The 18,553-nt window shown below is 45.3% G+C and overlaps 1 protein-coding gene across 4 annotated transcripts in view; it reads left to right on the top strand.

Moving 5' to 3' along the window:
- The window catches only part of LOC147014922 (protein FAM3C-like), a 50,592-nt gene that overhangs the window by 10,479 nt on the left and 21,560 nt on the right, over positions 1-18,553 (top strand). For 2 of the 4 annotated variants that reach the window (XM_085853395.1, XM_085853394.1), the window contains exons 2-5: positions 4,761-4,901; positions 11,850-11,961; positions 12,061-12,119; positions 14,716-14,772. In XM_085853395.1, coding sequence (XP_085709521.1) covers positions 4,761-4,901; positions 11,850-11,961; positions 12,061-12,119; positions 14,716-14,772 — 369 coding nt within the window. The remainder of the gene's footprint in view (positions 1-4,760; positions 4,902-11,849; positions 11,962-12,060; positions 12,120-14,715; positions 14,773-18,553) is intronic. The other 2 variants (XM_085853397.1, XM_085853396.1) reach the window with 1 other exon arrangement.

The following is an 18,553-nucleotide window of genomic DNA, read 5'->3' as shown; positions in this document are numbered from 1 at the left end:
GAAGTTCAGCATGGATGCCACAGATCCCAGGTGCTTCACTCCATTTCAACCGGTTCACCACAGCCTGTGTTTCCACAAAGGAAGGTGGATCACAGTTGATTGGAGGGTCAGCAATTGGGAGAGTAACACCCCTGACATCCAACTCAACATCTGGTGGATCAGCCTGGTACAACCACTGAAAGTAACTGACCCAGCGAGCCTTCACATCGGATTCCTCTGTCAAGAGACAACACCCTCCACTCCAACTGCAGTAAACCAAGGAATGGGCTTGGAGGAATTCTCGGTCTTCGTGGGGTGCCACCAAAAGTGATCAATCCGATTTCTGAAATATACTCTGGTACTAAAAGTGCTGTGAGGTGTGGTGGTTCCATCCTTGACTTATTTCCAGTTGTTACTGGAGTTTGTCGGGGGTATGTATTGGAAGCCACACTTTTCAGCACTTGTTTGGACTGGTTTCTGGGGAACATGTTGGAGAGATTCAAGTTGCGGTGCATTGTCTGTGAGTGTCAACCTCTCTGACCTAGATTTCGCAGATGATTCGGTCATCTCTGCGGAGACGCTGGATTGTTTTATAGAAGCCCTTGAGGCACTGAATGAGGAGTCAGAGCTGCTGGGAATATGGTTTGCCTGCATCAAAACTAAGATGCAGGCTTTGAAAGACATCTTGGATGCTGTGCCTGTTTGTGGTGAGGATGTTGAGGTCATGGAGAGATTCACTTAGCTTGGCAGTGATGTTCATGTCTTTGCATGTTGTGAGCCAGTGGTGAATTAATGTCTGCGTTAGGCCTGGGGAGTCATGGATTCACCGGATCATGGAGTGTGGCGCTGTTGATACCTTTGCAGGAGGGCGAAAGTCTGAGTCATGAAATCGTTGGTGCTTCCAATCTTGCTCCACGGTTGTAAGTGTTTGACTCCGACCATTGATCTAAGATGGAGACTTAACTCCTTTGGTACCAGGTCTCTTCGGAAAATCCTTGGCTATCGCTGGTCAGACTTTGTGTTGAACGAGCGGTTGCTGAGAGAGACTCGGACGAGATTTGTTTCCTGTATCATCCGTGAGTGTCAGCTACAACTGTTGGGATATGTGGCTCATTTTCCTGATGCTGATCCTGCTCACCAGATTCTCTCAGCGAGGGAGTCTCATGAGTGGGGGAGGCCAATGGGTCGACCACTTGCCTCGGGGTTACAGCAAGTTGATCTGCATCTCAAGGAGATGGGGATGGGCCAGGCATCTGCCTGGGGGATGGCCAGACAGAGGCCCCTGGAACACCAGTGGAAAGTGGAGACAGCGAAGTGCTGCTCCAGCACAAGCTCCTATACATGACCTGACCACAAATCCATTGGAGGAGAAATTTGGTTTGCATGGTGCAAAGTTAGAGTGAGCTCACCACGATTGGCGAAGACTCAAGGCAGCCTACAGCTGAACAATGATATCACTTCCGGCCTAGCTCATCTCCCAATCAAATTAAATTGTTATAAAGTTCAACTACAAATCCTCCAACCACAATTACCAGGCCCTCGTTAAAGTTTCACACTTCCGATAAGACCTCCAGGAGAAACGCCGGTGGTCAATGCAAGTTACCAAGGCCTCCCATGAAGGAGAAGTATCATTTTACAGCTGATAAATGGCATGCCAATTTCGGCATACTGGCTCCGTTTTAGGGAGGATAAATATATTTCCACTATCTTTCCTGCTTTACCTGTGCTGCCTTGCTTCCATTTATCCTGGCGTGTATCCTCACATCAGAACTGATTTTTGTTTTGGTGCAGTTCTCGCCTCCATTGCCCATTTGACTTTTGGTCCCCAGTAGAAAGCATTATATTTAGCATGGGAGGTGGGATTTTGCAACCGTGTGTGTGTGTGTGTGTGTGTGTGTGTGTGTGTGTGTGTGTGTGTGTGTGTGTGTGTGTGTGTGTGTGTGTGTGTGTGTGTGTGTGTGTGTGTGTGTGTGTGTGTGTGTGTGTGTGTGTGTGTGTGTGTGTTCGTCCCTGGGGCCAATTTTTTTTTACCATTACCGTTTGAGCTTTTCATAATAATTGGGTCAAAATGTCAAAGGGCAAAGTCACAGTAAGTAGAAATAGGCCTTATTAACCCACGTGCCATGTGTCAGCTCGAGACGGTTGGGGTTTGTAATCCTTCGCTGTTAATTTATTCATTTACCACGAGCAAATACAACCTGTTGCTTTGCTGACGGGAATATTAAGGGGGGCAGAAAGAGGGAAGGAAAGATAGGACTGAGTGGAGGGAGAGAGGGGGAGAGAGAATGGAGGGGAGGGTTGAGGTAAGTCTGAGAGGAGGAGAGGAAGGGAAAGCAGTGTGAGGGTAAGGGAAGGCAGCATGTGGGGTAGGGAAGGCAAGGATGATGAAACGCACCCAAACAGCAACATTTTCTTTTTAATCGCCGGCTTCTATAAAAAATAAAAATGGGCGGGAGCATTTAAAACCCATGCTATATACCTGGCAAAGGCCTGCACGCATGCATTTATGCTCACACATGCAGCAACGTTTGCACCCCTCCAGCCAGCTCACTCTGAATCAGATTCACAATTGCGACACTCTGGGGAAGCCGTTCTAAATTCAAAACTAAACAGTTAGTCTTTAACAATCCCCTTAAAAAGGGGGGGGGGTGATGGGAGGAGGGATGGAGGGGTGGGAGAGAGAGGTAGAGGGGTGGGAGAGAGGGGAGAGGGGAAAGAGGGGAGGGGTCAGAGAGAGGAAGAAGGGTGGGGGGAGGGGCGAATTACAGCAGTTGTGATGCCTAGTTTAACGTCCATCAGAGAGATGGTGCACACATTGATGAATCACTCTGCCCTGAAACACCGGGATGACAGTTATAGCTGGGTCGGGATTCAAACCCAGGTGAGACAGCTTGGAGCAAGTGTGCATATCTCTTAGCTATCTTGCTGTGATGTGGCGATTCATTGCTTTGTAACCATTGTAAACAATTTATACTCATTGTAATCCTCGAATTTATTTTGCCTTTCGAACTCTGGAGAAGCGCCCATGGAGAACCGACCTCGGCAATTTAATTCCAGGCTATAGGGGAACTTAATTTAATAAGCCTGGTGTTGGCTTAATGGTTAGGGTGGTGGGCTTGGGATTCGAGGGTCTTGAGTTCAAATCCTGCTCAGCTGTTGAATTAATATCAGGTGGGGATAACTCGGCCTGTCGTCCTTCTGAGGTCGGCAAAATGAGTGCTAGCTTGCTGGTATCCTATGTCGGATTGGTGACCCATCCAGGATTGTACCTAATAGCCCAGGAGACTGCTCAGGCAGCACCAATGCTCCACACAGAGTATGGTCCCCATCTCTCTCTCTATAAGGGAACAAAAGATGAAAAATTTGAAAGGGGTGTGAACTTTCTTTAGGCACTGCACATATCTATGTCTAATTGATGGGTCGTATCATGAAAGCAGATTATCAAAAAAAAAAAATGGGGAAACATTGTGTAAAATGAAATTGCACATTTTCAATTGGTGAGGCACCGCCCAAGGCAGCATACCTCAACACGGCGCAAAATGCAGGTAAGTGGGGTGTGAACTGAACTTTGTGCAAGTCGATCAATATATTCAGTGACAGTGCAAATACTTTTGTCGCCCATGGCCATGGCTTGCAAATGAACAACCAAGCAGCTTATAGAGCACTTGCCAAGTGGCTTAAGCACTCAATCAAGCACTCCAACAAAACGGTTGATAAGGAACAGCTGGCTTGACAAGTCATTAGCGATCATCGATTGCTCATATTAAACACCAACCGGAGACATCGAAATATCAAACACTGTCTGAATTGGATTAATTAAGTCTTTTCTTTAGCAGTCGGAACTGCTTCAAAGTTCAATTCTGGAGTTTAAATTTTGTAATTTGGCTTAGTTTACGAGATCCCAGAGGTTATGGCATGTGTAGACATCAAATAAAGCCACGAACGCTGACGTCTCCGGGGAGCCTGGTGTTGGCTCAGTGGTTCGGGTGGCAGCTTGGGATCCTAGGGTCCTGAGTTCAAGCCCCGTCGGCTGCTGAATTAATACACCAGGGGGTTGACTCAGCCTGTCATCCTTCCGAGGTCGGCGAAATGAGTACCAGTTCCAGTGTGTGTACTGGTAGAGGGGCACTGCATCAGCGACACAGTCGCGCTTCAAGAAACAATAGCTACCCCAGTAGCTAGAAGCTGCCATACGACGACCACCACATCTCGGGGCATTTATAAGCATTACAATGCACCCAGCAATTCGTAGATTCGATCAGGCATTCAATAATATGAGTGACGAAAGTAAAACAGATGAAGGATATAATTAAATAAGGCCATTCATTATCTTCAAAAGGGGTGTTTTAATTAATCACTCATTAATCCAAACGCCCAATTTTCACTCATGCACTTCCTTGGAGTTCCCTAAGTATGCATGAAAAGTTTCAGACTGCTAGGTTTCATGGTTTTGGTGTTGTAGAGGAGACACACACTGACTGACACACACACACACACACACACATACACACACACACACACACACACACACACACACACACACACACACACACACACACACACACACTGACATTTATGATTATAGATTTGAGTTTCAGTGTGTCTGTCCACGCTACAACCTTTTTCCATCTGAGATTTTGTCCCATCAAATTTACAGCAAAAGTTAAGGTAGTTGTCTGTAGCAATTGCGAAAGCACAATGGAACAATGTATGACAGTGCTTCATGATAGGTGGATTTAAAGAAATTTGTCCAAAATGTATATTTCTTTATGTGTCCACAGTTGTTATACGTGTAGTGTTTTTCTGCTGTGTGCTGACTTTGGGAACCATCATTCTGCTACAACATTGGCCCTTAAACATCACGGCAAGGCCTTCTCCAGTCAAGCACAATGTTTCACTGTTCAATCATCTTGCACACACAGGTATGCGAGCTTGTGTTTCCTTCCTTTTATCAATTAATTCTCTCTCTCTCTCTCTCTCTCTCTCTCTCTCTCTCTCTCTCTCTCTCTCTCTCTCTCTCTCTCTCTCTCTCTCTCTCTCTCTCTCTCTCTCTCTCTCTCTCGCACACGCACACGCACACGCACACGCACACGCACACGCGCACACACACACACCTCATGTAATGCACAGATCATGGCCCAGACTACATTCCCATAAAGTCATGTAATGGTGGGGTAATTAAACATGTCATCTCCGATCTCAATGATCTTTGGCATTTTATTATTATTATTATTATTTGGTATACCTTGTCGAGGCTCGTATGAGAGCTAAAAATCAGGCACAATAACCTCAAGAAGCAAAAGTTTATCACTCTGATGTCATTGGTCTTTGTGTTTTCAAGAATTTAGCGGTGAAAGTGCAGGAAACGGTAAAACGATTGTTTTAAGACTCACCTGAACCAAACTAGCCTCATCAGACATACTTGAAACCTGTCTGCCTCGTGTTTCTCATTATTTGCCTCGCTGCTGTGTCCCCGAAAAGCTGGAGGTTCAAAACATGTCCTGTCATGTTTAACGTTTGGTGTCTAACTCGAAGAGTCTGTCACAAAACTGAACATTCTTTAATCGTGTCCAAACTTGAGTATTTTAAAAAAGATAAACAAAAAAAAACAACAAATCAGCACAGCACTGAACACAACTGAACCCATCACAATGATCCTTTAGAACCCTTAATCATTACCCTTTAGATTTGTGAGTGGGTCCATTGGTCCATTGCACCAATTTTTCAAGGCCTTGTGGCATACCTGCCCACTGTACTGCTTGAGCTTTGGTTTGCTTTTCACCAAGCCCAAATGTGCTTCGGCCAGGACAGAGATTGTACGTTCGGTTGTATCCTTGCCAAATGATACCACTCTCATAATTGTTGTTAATATTATTAGTATTAATTAATATATATACAAGTAGGGACCCGTGGAAATTCAGTGGAATGCAAAATGTGAACAAGCCCTCAACATCCACCTCACAAACCAAGTCTTCACCTACCCCCTCTCAACCCAAAGGCATCAATCCTCTCCCCACTTCAAGCCTTCAAACAACCTCCCCACCCATCACAGTCACCTGTCCCTCTCACAATCCCGACAGACATGATATTATTATAAATGAACAGGTCTTGTGGCCTGGCAAACCGTACGTTTGTGGACAGGCCCTTGCTGCTCCTATGGTTGGCAGTGAGTGCCCGAGAAACAGTGGGGGGAAAGAGAGTGACATTTTTATATGTGGAGGAATTGCGTTGTTCAGCTGGTGGGTTTCCCAGATAGTTCAGATTTTGGAGCACCGGTATGGTTTTCCAGAGGACCTGGGTTTGATTCCTGATCTGGGCCTGTAATTTTTCCACATGTATTTATAAGATATGATATGTGTAAAGTATATGACAATAAACAATGCAAAACCAATTATCTTCTTCCTGATGCATATGTATATATATATATATATATATATATATATATATATATATATATATATATATATATATATATATATATATATATATATATATATATATATATATATATATATATATAATTTTAACTATCGCTTTGGTAGTTTTACAATGAAGGGAACACGTATCGGGAGTGCATAGCGATTGTGAATGTGACAGCTCCGAGGCGTCTTTGCCTTCACGTAGCGGTGAGCACCGACATGGAGGTTGGAGGATTGAAATCTGTCTTCAACTCCCCTCCCACCGAAAGTCCTCAACCCACCCCGCCCGCCCCTCACACATCGGTAATATAAAATGATGAACTCAGACAAAGACCTTTTTATAATCACATGGCTTTAAGCTCTGCTTGATGGAATGCCACGTAGTTTTAGAAAAGGTAGTGAGAGAAGGGGCACAAGTGAGTTTTATACATGTAATAAAATCTGGCACACATTTACAAAGCAATGCACAAGCATGTATTTACAAGGCAATTCCTCTTATCCCTCGGAATACGTACCCGTCCTCAGATTCTGAAGCCATCACTTATCACTTTGCAATATGGCCGGTCTCATTGATCCAAGAGAAATGAGAGAGATGGGGTATGTGTGTCTGAACCCCTCCATACCTCGCGGCACCTCTGTGGGGTTGATGCAACCTCCCTGGGGTGAACACTGCTTTGGCTCCCCACAAGTTTCAGTCCTCATGTGCACTGCGCAGGTTCCGCTCAATGTGCTCAAGCGCAATGCAGCAAGTCTGCACATCCGCTCCAAGCGCCACACATCAGGCAAGACGCAGCGAGTCCCATTGAATAGCCAAAAGACGAGACTCCGAAGCTTGAGACCAAAACTCGGACCGAGATGCCGAGGACCACCAAGCTAAGTTCAAGATGACCAAGCTAAGCTGAGGACCAGTCCGACGAAGCAAAGCTGAAGACCATTCCAAGCTGAAGACCAGTCTCTGTCCCTCTGACAAATGTTCGCATAACTTGGGTTTTCATTGGCACCCAAAAGCATGAGCTCTGTCTCCATTGGCTGACACTTATGGTTACCATACATTGGTCATCTCTCATGATTGGTTATTTGCATCGGCTCAGGCTGACCTCCTTGGCGGAATGGTCCTGCTGAGACAGGGCCTGTATGGTCTTCCCAAGATGGTCTGAGATGGTCTGAGACGATGGTCTTCCCAAGTTCCACAAATACATGTCCTCTGAGATCCATCGTGTCCTTCATCAATGCACCATCTTACCGATTGTCAGGCATTGTAGCATGTATCATTGACAGACTTGTATGAAAGGCTGATAAAACAGTTAAGAATAGTGTTGAATTTGTCCAAATGATAAGAGATTAGACTCCAGGATGATGAGACGATGGTATCTTTCGATGTGGTTTCCCTTTTCACCAACATCCCAGTCGACCTTGTGGTGAGCGTCACACTCGACCGGTTGAAACATTCAAACGATTGGAAAATGGCTTCTCAAAAGAGCAAACTAACACCTGAGGATATTGCAAGCTTGCTGGAGATGTGTCTGAACAGCACAACCTTCATCTATGATGGTGCACACTACCGACAAATATTTGGCACAGCTATGGGTTCACCGGTCTCTGCTGTTGTAGCTTATTTGGTGATGGAGGAACTCGAATGAAGGATATTGAGTCTCATGAGAATTGGCTCCCATGTTACTGGAACAGATATGTAGATGACACCTTCGTCATTGTACGTACGAACATTGTGGACTACCCACTGGGATAACTTGGCCAGGTATTCCCCAGCAATAACTTCACAATCGAAATTGAAAAAAAAGCAAACCGGCTTTTTGGATGTGGAGGTTCACCGTAAACCTGACGGCTCCCGAAAGACCTCGGTTTACAGGAAACCAACCCACACCAGCAGATTACTGGATTTTAACTCCTGCAACACAATCTCCCACAAACAGTGTAGCACGAACCTTCTCAGCAGAGGGCATGGATGCTGTCATCTTCCAAAGCCGAGGCAATGAAAGAAATCAGATTAGTTAGAGGTGTCCTGCTCAAAAATGGGTACAACAAAGGGATACTCCCCAAATTGAAAGAACCAAAACACACAGAATGGAAGGAGCCAGACACACTTGGGCACTGTGTCCTGCCATACTACCCGGGCCTTTCAGAAAGGATTGGCAGGATAGTGTGTGGCTCACGGATTGGCGTAGCCTACAAGCCCCTACACACCATCCATGATGTCATTTCAAAACAAAAGGACCCAATACCAACTGATGATAAATCTGGAGAAGTTCACCATTCATCATGCAAAGAGTGTGACCAATTCGACATTGGTGAAACTGGAAGGATTTTAAAACAACGGCTGGATGAACATGATAGAGCAATTCTCAGTCAGGTCAGTCAGGTTTCTTGACTGCCACTGGTAACATGTAACCTAGTGCTACCTGCCGCATGGTCGGGTCGTCGGCGACTAAACTGGCTACCCTCATTGGCTCACCAGTGGGGAGGGTGACTCTAACACCTTGTAAGACTAAAAACAATACCTGCTAAAGGGCAGATGAGCTCCTTTAGGGAAACAACGCCCATCCAGTGAGGAAATGTTGTCTCCAAAAAAAAACACCCATCCAGTTCGACTCTCCTCTCGATCCCCTTCAGCTTGTCCTCCTGGATAAGTATGTTGAGAGGAGAGAGTTCCCGGCATTCCCATGTGCTCATTTGATAAGCTATTCACGGATATAAAATGAAGCATTTCATATTTATCTGGTCATATGAAAAGGAAGTTTTAACACAAAATACAGTACAGCGAGTCCCCGGATCACAAAGGGACTCTGTTACTGACAATCATGTTAGGAATCGAGAATGCAGTATGCACTTACAACATACGTATAAGTTAATGTGTTATATAATTGGGCTGTTGAAGACTGCATGTGAATGTGCTCTTTTGCCCGGAGGCCCAGAATTCTGTCCGTCCACCTGTGAAATGTGAAAAAATGAATTTAACTGATGCGTTGATGCATTCGGGAATGCCTGGAATGTCTGACATCAAGACATACTCGGCCAGGAAGGACGTTCAGTCGGTTTTAACCTTTAACCTCAGCAACGTGCACGCGATCGCATTTCCCTTTGTCCTCGTGGCTGTTTCTAAAGCGATTGTTATTTCACATGAATCATGTGTGCGTTAGAAAGGTTAAATGGTTTCTCTTTGTGAGATTCAAAGCAAAATATATTTGATAACACTCAATTCCCAAGCCATTTGCTGAATTAACGTGTTTTCTAAATTACAGAACAAATATTTTTTTCACCCAACACCTGACGATTGGCAGCTGTTTATAAAGATTCATGGTTATGCACATCTCCTTGAAACATATATAATGCAACTTTGTTTTTATAATATGATTATTGAAATTCATCCAAAACAAGGGTTAAAGCTACTCAAGGCTTTTGGGTTTTATACAGTACGTACTGTAATCAGTAATTGGCACTCCACATTGACTCAAATCAGTCTATGCCGATTGCTAAAAAATTGCCGAGATTGGCATGTGCCGATTGCCGATATCGGTCCAGCACTAATATATATATATATATATATATATATATATATATATATATATATATATATATATATATATATATATATATATATATATATATATATCCATATAGTATCTCACAAAAGTGAGTACACCCTTGACAAATATGTAAATAATTCATTGTAACTTTTTAAGCAGCTGTGCTGGAGGCAAAACCTTCGAGTTGATGACAGAGTGGACATTCTGCAATATGTCTGCAGGCACAAAACTGCCATTCCATAAAAACAATGTGGCATATTATGAATATTTCTGAAAGAGGAGGCAACAAAAGTGAGTACACCCCTGTTATTGTCTGCACAAGAAGTAAGTCAAGTATGGTAAAACAGCTTCCATTTTCATCATTTTCTGCATATTTAAGTCAAAGAGTGTTCAAGGTACAAATATGCACCAAACGATACACACAATGTCCATAGAGCTGCAACCTCCCTGGTATGTTAAAAGTGAAGAAGTGTACTCAATGCAGTAATTTTGCATCTGCTTGCTGAATAAACAATTGCATAGGAAATATTGTACCAATCGCCATTGAGAAAGCAGCATGACTCCTCATGGTAAAGAGCTCTCGAAAGATGTCAAAGATAGAATTGTTGCCCTACGTACAGATGGCCAAGGATACAAGAAGTTCAGTGCTTCTTTGTAAGTAAGCCCCAACACCGTGGCCAAGGTCATCCAGAGGTTCTCCAAGAAGCGTGCAACAATGAGTTGCGCTCGCCAGGGCAGACCAGCAAAGTTGACTGCACGTACTGTTCGCCAAGTTCAGAATCTAGTCCTCCAAGACAGACGACAAAGTGCCGCCAAGATTGCTGAAGAGATTTCCACAGCTTCTGGCCAGTCTGTTAGTTCACAAACCATACGTCGCACACTCCATCATATCGGGTTGCATGGGTGTCGTCCAAGGCGTAAGCCTCTCCTGAAGCAGAGCCACAAGAAAGCTCGCAAACAGTTTGCCGAGGCACATCAATCCAAGCCCCTGGACGACTGGCAACATGTCCTCTGGTCTGATGAAACGAAGATCAATTTGTTTGTATCTGATGGAGTGCAGCGTGTCTGGCGGCGACCTGGGGAACAGTACCAAGACAAGTGCGTTATCCCTACTGTCAAGCATGGTGGTTGTGGTGTCATGGTTTGGGGATGCATGAGTGCTGCCGGTACTGGAGAGCTCAAGTTCATCGAGGGAAACATGGATTCTACGATGTACTGTGTCATCCTGAAGGAGAAGATGTTACCCTCCCTGTGAAAACTTGGTAGAGGAGATGTATTTCAGCACGAAAACGATTGGAAGCATCGTTCCAAGCAGACAATTGCCTTTCTGAAGAAGTTGAAGGTCAAGGTGGTTGGAGTGGCCAAGCATGTCACCTGATCTAAACCCAATAGAACACCTGTGGGGCATCCTGAAATGTAAGGTTGAGGGACGAAAGGTGTCCAACATCACGTAACTTCGATAAGTCATTGCAGAGGAGTGGAGCAGGATCCCAGCAAAGACGTGTGGAACACTGGTCAACTCCATACAGAGTAGAATAGCTGCTGTGCTCAAAAACAATGGTGGACATAAAAAATACTGAAAACAATAACGTCTCAATGTGAGAAAGTACATCGGGTGTACTCACTTTTGTTGCCCCCCCTCCCCCCCTTTTCACAGATATGCCCAGTATGCCACATTGTTTCCACAGAATAAATGTTTTGGGCTTGTACATGTATGACAGAATGTCTACTCTATCATTTCTTTGAGTCTTGTGTTTATAATACATCTAAGTTTAAAGTTACAACAAAATATGTACCTTTTTTAAAGGGTGTACTCACTTTTGTGAGATACAGTGTATATTTCCAAGCAGCTGTTTTGGATAATACCCTCCTGTCACAAGAAATCAAAAGCTATTGATATGTCTTGCAGATCCTCCCAAATGTGGACGCCCTGTTGCCTGCCCACCTGAGCATTTTGCATTTAAGATAAGATCTGGAATAGCAAATGTCATTGGTCCTAACATTTGCTTTGAGAATGAAATGTGAGTTTGCACCGAATCCTCATAGTTGCTTTTCCTGTTCACATTTTTTCCTTTTTCATTGCATGTGCCACATGTGTCACGGTTGTGTTGCATTTACAGTGTCATGAGTGATGCCATTATGAATACGAAGAATGGCATAAACATTGCTGTAATAGACGGTATGTATTTGTTTGTTGTTTGTTTCAGTTTTTAAAAGCACATTGGGTGTCAAATGATATATTTGGCAGGATGTAAGAAATATGGATTTTGGAATTTGTTTGGAGATTTTGGGTGCATCATTGATGTCTCCCTTTATGTCTGTCTGTCCGTCTGTCTGTCTGTCTCTCTCCTCACTCTCTCTCTCTCTCTCTCTCTGAGACTTGTGTTGCCATGCATATATAAATGGTTTGCAGTTTCATTGAAAATGCACAAACAATGCAAAAGTATATTTAAAAAAATGCAATTGGTTTGATTTAACGCACCAAAATTTGAAGGTCAACGGCCAAGTTCCATAACAGCATTGATTGGTGGGTCCAGCTGTGCCCACCCCCTTTTTGCATTGATATAAGGGGGATTTACACTAATTTCTGTACTCTTGAGAAAGGTCAGCTCCACACCCCCCTCAGCTGCCGGACCGGTTTCATTGCTTATTGGCGAATTATCTGTGTTATCACTGATGTTTAGTTGATTAGGTGAGAGCTGATTGGCTATTCCCTCCATTCACAGGTGAGAGATGTGGGTGGGTCTTTCTTTATTATTTAGATATTGACTGCTTTTGACGTTTGCAAGTGGTACATGCTTGAGAGCCTCATTGGCATGCATTGCTGTCTGTGCTGTCGCTGATGATTCACCATTAAGTGATGAAACTGGTCTGGGAGCTGAGGGTGTGTGAAGCATTGGGATTCTCATGTGTGTACTATGTGTGAACATCTTTGTAGTTGTGGAGGAACTCTGGGAAGGTTTGATACAGCAAAGTCATCATTGGTTAGCTATTTATCGGTATGCCATCCTGATGAGGGCAAATAAGCCGGAAATCCGAATAGGCAGTTCCGTTGAATGCTTAACTGATGTTCACCACGTAATCTTTGTCTGGGTTAGAGGTGACGCTTTGGTGGAGAACTATGTCCAATGGAGATTGGGGGAGTGCTCGTCACACTATGTGTATATGTACATTTATATTTATGTATGTATATATACTTATAAAAGGCTCTGTGTGTGTGTGTGTGTGTGTGTGTGTGTGTGTGTGTGTGTGTGTGTGTGTGTTTCTCGTTGATTGTTATCTCCATATGTGGGTTTCAGAATGTGGAATGGAGTCCTCCCAGGGTGGGCTCAAAGTATCCACCTTCATTTCAGTAAGGGGTCACGATTCATGGACCGAGCTGTGAAGTTTTCCGTTCTCAAAGTTTTGTGCCGAGGGCTCTCTTCAGGATCGTTACTGTGGCCCAGACAGATTCCTACTGTAGTTCGTTTGTGGTCATATTCCAAGGGATGGCTTTTATTATCTCTGTGAGGTTCTTCTTCATCATTCCTGGAGGTCCAATTATCACTGGTACAACTTTGGCATTCTTCAGCTTTCAGGAACTTTTCACTTCATTCTTGAGGTCTTGGTGTTTGGTCATTTTCTTGATTTCTGCATCGTTTAGTCCAAAATCACTGGTATTAACACCTGATTTAGCAATGCCTTCTTCTATTTTTGTACCTAAGTATGGTATCTGTTCGCAATGCTTTTTTTTCGATTTTCATGCTCGATGGGATCATTAGGTTGTACGTGAGTGGTACTTCCATGTCTTCAGTGATTGCTTTTGGTTCATGTTCACATGGTTTTTCTGGAACTGGGACATCAAAGTTTTTGCAGATGTGCCAGTGGATTACTTTACAAATTCTGCTGTGTCATTGTGTGGAGAGCAGTTCTGACATGAGTTTTGTTTTTTGTGTGATTGTTCAGTCTTTAAGCATAACATATCACTCTCTTTACTAATCCCAACTCCACTCCTCACCTTTGTCTATTTTTTTCCTACACCCCTCACTCTTTCTCTTTCTCTGCATGTCTGTCTGTCTGTCTGTCTCTCTCTCTAACACACACACATACACACACACACACACACACACACACACACACACACACACACACACACACACACACACACACACACACACACACACACACACACACACACACACACACACACACATTCACACACACCCCTCCATCCTGCAGTGTATAGCAACGTTTGGTAGAGGCGTCGCTCCCCCCTTCCTCACTTCCCCCTTCTGAGCTCCCCCTCTCTCCTCTCTCTCTCCTCTCATCTCCCCTCCTTTTCCTCCATTGTCTCCCCTCCCTTCCCTTTGTCCTCTCCCTTTCCTTCCCTCCATCCTCTCCCTCCCTCCTTCACCTCCCCTCCCTCCTTCCTCTCCCTCCCTCCTTCCTCCCCCCTCCCTCCTTCCTCTCCCCTCCTTCCTCTCCCCCCTCCTTCCTCTCCCCTCACTTCCCTCCATCCTCTCTGCCTCCCCCTCTCTCCGTCCCCTCTCTGCCTCCCCCACCTCCCCTCTCTCCCTCCCCTCCTTCCCCTTCCTCGTCTCTCTCTCTGCCCGCCCACCTCTCTCCCCCTTCCCTTCCTCCTCTCCCTCACCTCCACTCCCTTCCCTGCTTCCTCCCCCCTTTAATAACCCCATCAGCGAAGGGATGGGGTTGTATTTGCTAGTGGTCAATAAAAGTTATATTCAATGGATCAAAATTTGGTCTTTTGATCATGTGTTTTGTTGGATCTTTTCCAGGTTTTGAAGGAAAGATCCTGAAAACGGAAGCTTTTGTAATGTGGGGTAAAAGTTCAGGTAACTCCACATTAGTCTGCACAATTCATCAAAGTAAACAAATCTATTTTTTTGTATGCAAGGTCAAGACTGGTGGAAGAGCTACAACTTAGAACAGGTCACGATGTTACAGAACAAAAGGAACAGTTGAGTGGGGGTGGGGGAACCAACAGCAGGGTTGAAAGACAAAATCGAAGACTTAGGCAAATAAGAGGTGTGGGGAGGAATAGAATGAGGGGTATGGGAGGATGAATGCGGCAGACAAAATGGATACAGAAGCAAACACTTACATGGAAAACTGGAAATGTGGAGGGCGATGGGCTTGGGGTGGGGGTTAACCGGGGTAGAAAAGATCTTGGTTTTGGATGGGGGGGGTGATGGGACATGGTGGTAAACAGCTGTCTTGAAGACCTGTTGGAAAGAATAAGATTAAAGAGGATGCAGAAGTTGGTTCCACAGGTGGGGAAAAAGATGAACAAATGCAAGACCAGAAAGGAGGTGGTAGAAGATAGAGACCACCAACCTGTCTGTGATGGGAAAATGATAAGTCCATTGACTCAGCTTTATCATGGAATATTCTCATCGTTATGAAGGCCTTGGTTGCCACGGTGTCAAAATGAGCAATGTGTGAGGCAGGGGTGCAGTACTCCATCAAGTTGCAGAGAAGCCTTGTAGGTGGACAGGAGTCAGGGATACCAAGGTTGGACTTTGTACGATGGAGGATGCCCAGTCAGCAGCTGGCTTTGGAAGACAAATTGAAAATGTGGTTTGCCCAAGAAATATCATGGCTGAGATGAAGAGACCCAGGGGTTTGAGTGGCTTTTCTTGTTTGTTTGTTTGTTGTATATGTTGTCGAGGCTCGTGTGAGAGCTAACACACAACACACATCAAGGGGGGCATGAGACGAGGGGCGGGAGAAGGAAGGACAAAACAGTGGGGAACAGACATTAGGAGATCTGTGGAAGGGAGAGGGATGGGGCGGGGAACATGGGGAATACAAGATGGACATTACAGGGACTTTCAGGAAGGAAAGCATGGAATTTGAAGGAGGTGGGCTTGGGTGGATTATCGGGGGTAGAAAAGATCGAGGATTTGGATGGGGGAAGATAAGAGGTGGTGGTGAACAGCTGTTTTGAAGGCCTGGAGGGAAGAATGGGAGTAAATAGAGTGAAGGAGTTTATTCCAAAGGCGGGGAAAAAGAGAAATGAAAGAGTGAAGGTGAGCAGTGATTCGTGATTTTGGTGGTTTTACCAGAAGGAGGTTGTTGGCGGACATTGAGCACCCTGTGGAAATGTGGTGGGGACAAATCACAGAGAGAGCAGCGGGGGGGGGGGCAAGACTGGAGAGGAGACGGTAGAAGACATCAAGACCACCGACCAGCCTGCGGTGAGAGAGTGAGAGGTCCAAAGACTCAGCCTCATTGCAGGAGATGCCAATGATCCGAAATGCCTTGGTTTCTACAGCATGAAGCCGAGAAAGGTGGGAGGCAGGAGCACCAGCCCAGAGGGGAGAGCAGTACTCCATCAGGCTGTGGACAAAAGCTTTGTAAGTGGTCAGGAGCTCAGGTGGGCCGAGGAAGAACTTTGCACGATGGAGGATTCCCAGTCGGTGACTAGCTTTGGAGGCGAGGTTTGAAATGTGGCTTTCCCAGGAAAGGTCATGGCAGATAGTGAGACCCAGAAGCTTGAAAGAAAGGACTTCTTCCAGAGGATTCTTGAGAGAGTGTATGGGGTGGGGGGGGGGGTTCTAACGGTCCTTTCGGAGAGACATAGTGAGAGTGTGAGATTTGTCCGGATTGAAAGACATGTTCCACGCGTTGGACCAGTTTATGATTTTACCAAGATCTGCAGTGAGCAAAGAAGCTGCTGCTTGCTTATACTTTGCATCTGAGAGATGACCGATGGTATGGCAAAGGGTGGAGTCGTCAGCAAAGATATATTGAGGATTTTCCAGAGAGTCGGAGAGATCATTAATGAAAACCAGAAAAAGGACAGGGCCCAGAACGCTACCTTGCGGAACTCCAGCCTGGACAGGAAGAGGGGATGAAAGAACTCCATTTAGGGCCACACATTGACTGCGACAGGAAAGGAAGTCTGCGAGCCATGAGTGGAGATGGCCTTGGATACCATAGGTAGAGAGTTTGGTGAGCAGGGCAGGGTGGCACACCGTGTCAAAAGCACATGATATGTCCAGGGATACGGCTTGAATTTCCTGTCTGGCATTGAAGACCTCCATCCATTGTAAGGAGAGCAGAAGCAGCATATCCAGGGTAGAGTGACCTGGTCTGAAACCAAATTGATGATCAGAAATCAAGCCATTGGAGAAGAGGAAGGATTTGATGTCTGAAGCGATGATTGATTCCATAACCTTGCTGAGGATTTGCAGAAGGCTGATTGGTCTGTAGTTGCAGGGACCTATTTTTACACCTTTTTTACACCATTACTGCAGTGCAGTAATGTTTGCTGATTTCCAAGCAGATGGCAGATGACTGAGAGCAAATGAGAGGGTGAATAGAACAGAGAGAGGGTGAGCAAGAGCAGAGGAGTAGGTTTTTAGGGCACGTGGGCTGATGCCGTCTGGACCGGTTGCAGAATCTGAGTCGAGGTTTGACAGCAAGCTCTCCACCTTGTCAGGAGAAAAGGACACAGAGTCCAGAGACAGTTGGGTGCGACTGGGTAAGGTGGGTAGAGAAGCGATGGGTTTTGGACACAAGATTTAGCTGCAAACACCGAGTTTAGGCATTCAGCCTTTTCACGTGCGGTATCAGCAGTGCGGCCATTTGAGGTAAGGGAGGGGATGGAGGGGGAACATACACCAGAAACATATTTGATTAGATGCCACCAGTATTTTGAGGAAGGAGAGAGGTTTGAAAGTTCACACTTGAGCTTAGAAAGATGTTGTTTTCTGGCTCTCCTGAGGGTGGATACACACTTGTTCCAAGCTTTATGGAAGGAACTGAGATTACCCTCAGTTGGGTTTGCTTTCCTTGAGGCAAAGGCAAGTTGTTTCAGGACAACTGCCTCGCCACAAGCTTCAATGAACCATGGGCGGGAGGAAGGGTAGGACAACTGAAGACAAGAGGGGATAAATCTGTGCATGAGGGAGCACAAGTTTCTTTGAAAGAATTCCCAGGATGAGTTGATGTTGGATAAAGTAGCAATAGGAGACCAGTCTGTAAGTTTGCTGGCTGCTTGGAAACCCTGCCAGTCGGCTTGAGTGAAATGCCAGACTCGACGGCGGTGAGGTTGTTCTCTGATAATAGCCAGAAAGATGTCCACTTTGACAAGGACGTGGTCAGAAGAACCGATTGGAGTGAAGGAAGAGCAGCAGATATTATTTGGGAAATTTGTCAAAATCAGATCCAGAAGAGATGGAGGTTGAGATCCAAAATCAGATCCATTGGCTGAGATCCGGGTCAGGAAGTTGACTGATTGAGTCATTCCCAATGAGTCGCAGAAAGCTTTTGCTGAAGTGCCATGACAGGTGAGAGAGAGGTACCCACACCGAGCCAACTGGCATGATGACAATTGACGTCGCCACATGTGAGGAAGAGAGAGTTTGGATTAGAAGATAGAAGTTGGTCCATGTTTTCGGATAGTGAGGTGAAGATGGAGTCATCACTGTTAGGTGGACCGTACAGTACACATAAAAATATGAGGTTGGAGTGGAGGGATGCCGTAGCCAGTGGTATTCCTGGCGGTGTGGGGGAGTGAGGGCAGTGCATAGAGAGTGAGGAATAGAGTCTTTGATGGAGAGAGCAGCTCCTCCACCAGGACGAGGCTCAGGTCTGTCATACCGGAGG

The sequence above is a fragment of the Eptatretus burgeri genome, chromosome 13 (assembly GCF_056783735.1).
Source record: "Eptatretus burgeri isolate ZD-2024b chromosome 13, Ebu_testis_v1, whole genome shotgun sequence".
Taxonomy (NCBI): Eukaryota; Metazoa; Chordata; class Myxini; order Myxiniformes; family Myxinidae; genus Eptatretus; species Eptatretus burgeri.
The sequence above is the reverse complement of the archived record's forward strand: the minus strand, read 5'-3'. Positions and strand labels throughout refer to the sequence as shown.